At 47.8% G+C, this 8178-nt stretch overlaps 1 protein-coding gene across 1 annotated transcript in view; it reads left to right on the top strand.

Moving 5' to 3' along the window:
* The window catches only part of Krt77 (keratin 77), a 14279-nt gene extending 10439 nt beyond the window's left edge, over positions 1-3840 (top strand). The window contains exon 10 of the mRNA XM_010609401.1: positions 3718-3840. Coding sequence (XP_010607703.1) covers positions 3718-3840 — 123 coding nt within the window. The remainder of the gene's footprint in view (positions 1-3717) is intronic.
* Positions 3841-8178: the final 4338 nt, after the last annotated feature.

The raw sequence follows: 8178 nt of genomic DNA, 5'->3' as shown, positions 1-8178 counted from the left end.
CCCGCAGGCGAGTGGTGGAGTAGAGGCCCCTCTGAGGCCGCGCCCCCAGCCCCGCCCCCCCCCAGCCCCCGACGGCGCGGGACTCCTCTGGTCGCCGGCCCCAACCTTGCCACGCTGTCCCTGACTCTCACTTAGCTCTACCTGATGGGTCTCAGCAGTTTTGTTAATAAAATCCAGCTCTAGGTGGGGAAGCAGGGTGGCTAAGCCCAATTAGCAGCTCTCTTTGGAGGGCACTGGCTCCTGATGTCACAGACACCTTCTCACTCAGCCTCCCCTGGGCTGCCTCTACACCCATCCCTGGGTACACTTCTGGCCTGGTTAAGTGGAGGAGGAAAAGAGCCTGTGGAGTATCCTCCAGGGAGATAAACCAGAGTCGATGCCAGCTACATCTAGGGTCTTACTCCAGGCTCCTCTGCACCTGGGCCTCTCCATGAACAACAATCCAGTCTCTCCTAAGGGACCCGGGTCGATCTCTTTGAGCAAGTGGCTGATTTCCAAGAAGCTAGCTTGGTAAGGTAAACCTTGTACCAGGACCGATTCCTGCTTCTTGGTCTTTAACCTCACTCCTTCATGTGGATGGCAGGTGTAGATTTGCTGCCTATATCATATGCCTGTAGGTCATACTTGTCCCCATCCTGTCCCCAGAAGCTTTATCCTTGTCCCAGGTCAGCAGCCAGATGAACACGTGCTGTCTCAAGGAGGAAGGAGAGGTGCATTTCTTGTCCAAAGGGAGAATTGTTCTTAGCAGGGTTGGGGTGGAGGGTGATAGACAGATGGTCAAGTTCTGCGTCCATCTGTCTTTCCCCAGCTCTGCTCCATCCAGGTGCCCCTGGGCCTGAGGAGTGTAAGCATCTGGCTTAGGGTTTGGGCTTGAGTCTGCCTGGAATCTGCCCATTTTTTGCAAGGCAGTTTGATGCCCTTTCTAAGACCTTATAAATTCCTTCTACCATCTGTGCTCTGTGGCTCTGAGTACTTTGTGAGAATGTAACTCCTAATTTACAGTCATATATAAAATGCTTGAGGTGTGCTGGAGGGGGTAGGAGTGGGACAGTATCAGCCCTGGCAGAGGGAGCATGGCTTTGCTTCCCAGGTCTGGAGTTCATTGCATGTGCTTGCTGAGTCCTGACACAACCACCAAGTTCATAAGTCTTTCGGAGCATCTGATGGGTCCTGTAAGGGCCCCTTGGAAGGGCTTGTGACTTCATCATTTCCTGGTCAAAAGTTGTACCCTCTGGGCTTGGCATTTCTGTTCTCTTTAAAATAAATTTTTCTGTGATCTCAAAATGCCATCTGGCCAGATGAGTTAATTTTTTAATTTCTTCATGTCTTTGAAATTATTCACATTTGGGAAGTTGAAGTTTTTATTATTTTTATTGCACAAGCTACACACAATCTTGAAGATCCTTACAGATATAATTTTACATTTATTCATTTATTTGGTACAGGGGATTGAACTCAGGACCTTGTGCTTGTGAGGTAGGAGGCAGAACCGCTGAGCTAAATCCCCGGCTGATCTTTAAAGTGGCCTATCATTTAAAAGTTGATTACACATTGTTCAGTGGTATTTATTAAGCTCCTACCATGTGGCAGGCTGTGGCATAGACACTGGGAATGTGATGTTACATGACAATGTTTCTGACTCTTAAGGTGCGCTCACAACTCAAATGATGTAGTATGAGGGAGAATAAGGTTCAGAGTGAGGAGAAACCAGAGTATGTACCTCTGTGCACTGCCTAGCCTGAGGACACAGGCAGATCTACCAGAACAGGAGCGGTGGGACCTTCAGCAGTGCCAGTGCTGGGGGAGGCAAGTTTGGTTGCAACAGGCTTCTGGAGGGCTGGAAGGAGGAACAGGCCTGGAGAAGAAAGCGGGGACAGGTACTGAGTGTCATGTGACTGTTCTGCTCAGAGACTCAAAAGTGAGAGACAGTGAATGTGTGTGAATGAAAGGGAGAAGCAAGACAAGAGAAACAGCTGGGAGGCAAGGGGCTGTGGCCCATTAATTGAGTGGGAGTCAAGGGGGATCTTTAACTGATGCCTCCAGGAAGGCGAAGATGCAGAAATTTAAAAAGGGAATGAGTTAAGCCTTTGCCTTATCCTGTGAGGTGTTTCTGAGTCTCTGTAAAGGAGGCACACAAAAATTGTGACTTGCTTTCTCATTTCCTGAAGCAATACAGGTGGAATTTGGATGTAGGTTTTACTCAGATATGACCACTGCCTATATTGATAACATGTTAAGTTCTCAGGCACACCTAAAATTCTCTCTGAGAAGTTTATTTCCATCTTACTTGTCTTAGTACCAGGCCTGTTGGAGGCAGACTGGGCAAAGGAAAGGTGGATTGAAGGGGTGCCCAAAAGGATCAGGAGAGCGGGCAGAGAGATGAAACTCACACAAGGATTAGGCAGGAAGACTTGGATAGACAGCAGTGGTCATAAAAATGATTGACAGTGTTCAGCTGGCTGTGGAAACACACTAGTCACGGGGCGTGGTGGTGGCAGGGTAAGGCTGTGGGAACCAGGAAGAGGAGAGCCAGGAAGAGGGCTTATGCAGCCCATTCTGTTCTCAGGCCACTCTGGGGACTCTAAGTGCCAGGGGCAGTAGTAAGAGGAGTCTACTCAGAGGAGAGTGACCAGGACAGCAGTGATGAGGAGTCAAAAGCCTGGCCACATGAAGAATGGTTGGAGGGCCTGGAGAGAAGTCTTGGGAGAAATGTGAGAGCTAACTGCAAAGATCTGAAAAACTTCCTTAGGAAAGGGAGGTTGGTCTCAGCTGATGACCCAGATAGACAGGTAGGGATTACGGCAGATTTGGCTCCGTATAAGAAGCACCTTTCTACGATCCTGTGATAGGAGAGGGCACTTGGGGAGTTATCAAGTTTCAAGCAGTGGTTGGCTAACCATTTGGCAGGAGGTTGAGGGAAGAAGGGAGGGGTGGGTAGGGACATGTGTACGGAGGCATTTTGTATCTTCACTGCCTAAGAGTTCATGTGGCAGGGCCTGAGAAAAAAAGAATTTCACTCAATTCTACACTCTGTATTTTATGGAAAGAATAAAATCAGATGCCAGGGAAGGAGAAAGTCATGGAGAGGCCCAAGGGCCTAGCTTGGATCATAAAATGAATGCAAGTTTCTGGCACCATCAGTCCTATTACAGGGTATGGATTAATTATCCTTAGGATTTCGTACCTATGCATGATGCTCTAAGGAAATTCAGGTTGGCTCTTGGAAAAAGCACAAGAGCAACACCAGCCAGAGGCTGTCTTTCTCATCCCTCTCCTGGGCAAGAATCAGAATTGTTCCAGAAAATATGGCCCTGAATTTTCTTTTTAGAAGACCTAACCATCTCAATCAGGGCAGACCAGGGGACAGATGGAGGAAACATGTGCCCAAATCCTAGGAATGGTGGTGCAGAAACACCACAGGGCAGATGCATGATCTCCAAGGGGAGAGGAGTGAAGCAAGGAGGTGTTCAGTGTCTAGAAGAGCAGTCTGTGTTTGATGTTCTGGGGAGGAGGAAGTTCCTCTAGGGACTTGAGCAAGGGGGAGTCAGCACCATAAGATGCTGGTGGAGGTTTCCTGGTATGGGAGAGAGAGATCCCATCAGGAGCAAATGCTGCTCACCTTCAGCTCACCCCAGTGAAGACAACAAGCAACTTTATAACCCATACAGAAAATGCCTCACATGCGTTCTCTCATCTGATTCTCACTGTCTCTTTGAGAGGACTGAGGAGGCCATGCACGAGTGCTCTGTGTTCCTTCCAGGGACCATGGGGCACTCCATCCTGATCCTGATCAATGCTTCCCATCAGGAAGATACTCACAGGGAGAGCAAAGCCACCTGATCCATTCACCAGACGCTTTGGGTGTGAGATCCCAGGGGAAGTCTGCCAGCTGCTCCTCCCTCTGAGAGGTTTGGCAGGACGGGGTGCTCTGGAAATCTAAATTTAATTCCGCCAGCTTCTCAGACACAGAGATTTTTATCTCATGACGTGGTGAACGTGAGAAGCAATGATTGGCTAAATAAAATTCTAACTCCCTCTGACCTTGGGCCAGTTGTTCTGTTCTGGGCTGGGAAAGTCCTTGATCCAAGGAAGAGCCTTGAGAAGGTTCCCTCACCCTAATTGCTCAGCACTTTGGCCTAGGTGATATCTTCAAATTAATGAGCAAGAAACTCCAACAGTCGCTCTTTAAACTCAGTGTAACTCCCATGATTTTGCTGGACCTGCTGCCTTTCTGATCAATCTAGGAAATGGAACATCTTCAAGTTGATCAACACTCTGTTGCAGGGAGAGGCTGGGAACTTAGGGTGTTAGGAAGTTTTCCAGCATGGACAGTTAGTTCCGAACATCTCAGTCCCAAACCTGGAAGGGCTCTCACCCTGGCCCAGTGTACTGAGCATGAAGCTGGTACTCTCCCTGCAGAGCAGGCTTTCCTCAGAGTGAGCGAGGGCTCTTAGTATCCGGCTTTCTTCAGTGTCTGGTATACTTAGTGCCACTTCTAAGTGATGGGTCCCTGGCTTCTCTGTGACAACTTTATAGACTCCCCAAGGCTTTCTCTCACAAGATAATCTGTTTTTAAGAACCTAAACCTCCTTTCCACTGTTTCCAGTGAAATGGGTTTGTTCCAAGGTCTTTCTGATCATGATATTGTTTTCTGGGTCTTAAATGCAAGGTAGGAGAGAATCCTTCTGCTTCTCTTTACCTTCTCCCTGCAGTCTCCTCAGAAGGCACATATAGTCCCCATCCACAAAGGAGAAAATTTAGTCTCAGAACAGGTTGGTGACCTGTCTAGGGTCATATGGCTAGAAAGGTGCACCAGGACTGCACACAGGCCTGGCTGACTCCATGGCACAGAGTATGACAAGGTGCTCCTGCCTCTCTCCTACACATGTACCTTTGGCTTCCTCTTGCCTGGCCTCTGCTTTGCTCTCACAGTACTCTGATAGGTTCTGGGGCTTCTCTCCTGCTGTCTGTCCTTATCAAGGCTGCTCCTATCTTTGTAACTCTCCCTCCTGCATAAAAAGTCTCAGCCCCTCCTCAGTGGCTTGTTGCTTTCAACATCTCACCCCGCCTCCTCATTGTCTAGGACTCCCCTATACTCCTCCCAGGCTTTGACTTTCCCCACTCCCCTGAAATTCCCTCTCCCACGTCCCTGGTGGAGTCCCGCAGGGCTGGGTGGCTTGTCATTGCGTGTCTTTCTTCAATGCTTTTCCAGGCCCCTCCTTCAAAAAGCTCTCAAAACATCACCATAACTGCCTCTGCCCATGCCCTGCAGCCTTCCTGTGGCAACCCCAGCCATCATTGCTGGGATGTGAATCCTGCACAGGTGTTTCAGCTCTGTATCACCTAGTTCTGCCTGGAGTACTCCTCCAGTGCGGAGAGCTGCATGGGAATCTGGGACACCCAAAGACACAGAAGATGCGATCTTGCTTCCAGAGGGCTTACAGATTAATTGGGGGTGGGTGGCCAACAAATACACATACAGACACATGTGCAAATAGGCTAAAGCATGCATCCATGTGCACTTGTATCTGGCAGCAACCAAGCTTAGGAAAATAAAACCAGAGAGCAGCTGTGTGATGTTAATTAAGGAGAACTCCCTGGAGGAGATGAGAGCAAAGCTTGGTCCCAACCCATGGAGTAGGAGGGAGAAACACATCACACTCAAGGGGTGGTGGACTGAAAACAGACCCAAGATAAAAAGCTCAAGGTTGAGGTCCCAGAGCATGATAGCAGAAAGGGGTTTGAAGAGAGTTGCTAGGGCAATTTCAGGTGTTACAGAGAAGAGAAAAATAGAAGTGAGCTGGGAAAATGGAGAGGAAAAAAGAAGGGTTGAACAGTGTAGGCAAAGCATGGGGGAGAAAGGGTCACATCATGAAGATGGGTGATAAGGTGAGCAGGGAAAGGTGTAGGTGGTGCAGGCAGTGAAGGCAGCCCAAGGACAGGAGGCACTGACTATTCTGGAGTTGGAAAAGCTTGGCATGTCAATTACCAGCTGAGTGACCCTGGGTACACATTTAAACCTCTATGAACCAAGGCTGTATTTTCTTTCTTAGAATGGGTCTAATATCTACCAGCTTGAGGTTCTCTTGGTGATGTTCAAGTGAGATGTAGCTCCTCATTGGGAGTTGGTACATTACAGATGTTAGTACCTCTGCTTTCTCATTTTGTCTTTAGTTGGTAAATGCAGAGAATATACATAAATCAACAGTGAGGGTATGGGGGTCACACCTTTGCTCCACATGTGAATTTTAATATCCTCATGCACCCACCACAGTCTTAGGGACATCAAAGGAAATGATGAACCTGGTTAGCCAACACCATTGCCAGTCCAACCCTACTGGTCTGCCTCAAAAGTGAGCAGTGTTTGATTCAGAAATTAGAGGAGTCCCAGGAATTGATCACATGGGCTGGAAAAAGTTTGATTACTTCCTTGGGCTCATGTTCTTACTACTCTGCTGGGCAAGTTAAATGGTGTGGCTTTTGATCACTCATGGATGGAGATGTCCTGTGATTTTCTGCCCTCATTTGTAGGAACTAGTACCAATGACTTGTCTTTGCATCTGTTTGCCAGTGTGGGAGGAATATTACTAGAAAACCAAGGGTCTAGTTGTAGATGTGCCCTAGCTGAGGGTAGAGTAAGTCTCTGGGCTTCAGTTTGTACTGCAGTTTGGAAGTAACTTGACTGCCCAATTCTTAGGGCTCTTGTAGGAATGGTGTTTGGAAATGTGCTTGGTGGTGGTGAACTGTGCAAATGTAAGCAGATGGCGATTTTTATGCCTCCCTTTTCTTTCTAGTTCCCGATTTTCTGTTTTCTCATGGTAACTCCTAGACCATGTTTGCAGCTCTGGAAATTATCTGTCAAATGCTTGACTACTGCCTCTTTTTCTCTGTCAGTGTTTTAGTTTGGAAGCACAGATCACTCAAATATCTGATTTTGCTCAGCACAAACGTGCACACCAACCGCACACATACAGATATGCACACCCCTCCAAAATGCTAGAAGGAATCGATTGTACAGGATGATATGTCTCATAGGGAGTATGCTGAACTAAAGGAATTTTGATTGCCTGTCACACGATGATTAAGCAACAGTTATTATCATCATGCCAAGACCATCCCAGTCCCCATTGTTCCCAAGACCTGGATTACTCATTCCCTAAAGAGATGATTGGTCTAAGGATGTTAGTGCTAGGATGGAGTTCCAGACAGCAGTGCCATGGAGATGGAGGATGACAGGGGAGTACTAGAGTGGTGAGGGCCACTTTTGGAGGAAGGTATATGGCAAATGCTGTGGGAAGAGAGGAGGGAGAAGGCTTGGTAGTGAGGAAGGGCTACAGAGGACAGACATATCGTCTTGGCTCAGAACCACAGGATGATGGGACTCAGTGGACTTCATGAATGTCCTTCTCTTGCAGATCTTGCATTCCAGACTGGACACTTCCCACACAAGTCTATGACTTGCTGCTCACAGAGTTGCTTGCATGTGTCTAGCTGAATTTAGAGTAGCTGTCTCTCCAACGACTCTTCCATTCTGTGTTTATGTGCAAGTGCGGGGAGTATGCCAGGCTTTTAAGAAGTCTTTGAATGAAAGTCTGTGTAGGATTCTGGCTTTTCCAGATTTCAATGCCACTACTCTCCACTAATATTGATCAAATGGTGCCCTCCAGGGAGGCCCTGGGGTTTCCTGGCCCATTGCATGCATGCTGGGTCCTCTCACATGGAAGCGGCACCTCCCTGAACTCTGCCATCTCCAGTCTCTCTTTTTCAGAGTGAATCAAGAAATATTCTGCAAGTACTTGTGTTTGCCAGGCCTTCGTCCTCAGAGCCCACCACAGGGTAGCAGCTTCCCATGCTAGCTGGCTTTACCTGCAGCAGGTAAGGAGACTTGAGCTCAGTCGCCATGCTGTTTACAACATGTAGGGTAGGGTCTTGCATGCTGTATATAGATATTCATCCTTAGTTTGAATCCCAGTGGTGCTATTGGTACCCACGTAGACATTGGCAGGCTTTTCACACCCTGTGAACCAGATTCTTTTAATTTTAAAGATAAAGCTGTTGTGAACATTGAGTTAATGCATATAAAATATGGAAAAGAGTGCCTAGTTGGGTTTTGGTATTACCACTGTCATCACCACCACTGTCATCGTTGTCATCAGTATTATAATCATCTCTAGAAAT

Source organism: Fukomys damarensis, unplaced genomic scaffold (assembly GCF_012274545.1).
Source record: "Fukomys damarensis isolate Sample0158 unplaced genomic scaffold, DMR_v1.0_HiC HiC_scaffold_15, whole genome shotgun sequence".
NCBI classification, from domain to species: domain Eukaryota; kingdom Metazoa; phylum Chordata; class Mammalia; order Rodentia; family Bathyergidae; genus Fukomys; species Fukomys damarensis.
The sequence above is the reverse complement of the archived record's forward strand: the minus strand, read 5'-3'. Positions and strand labels throughout refer to the sequence as shown.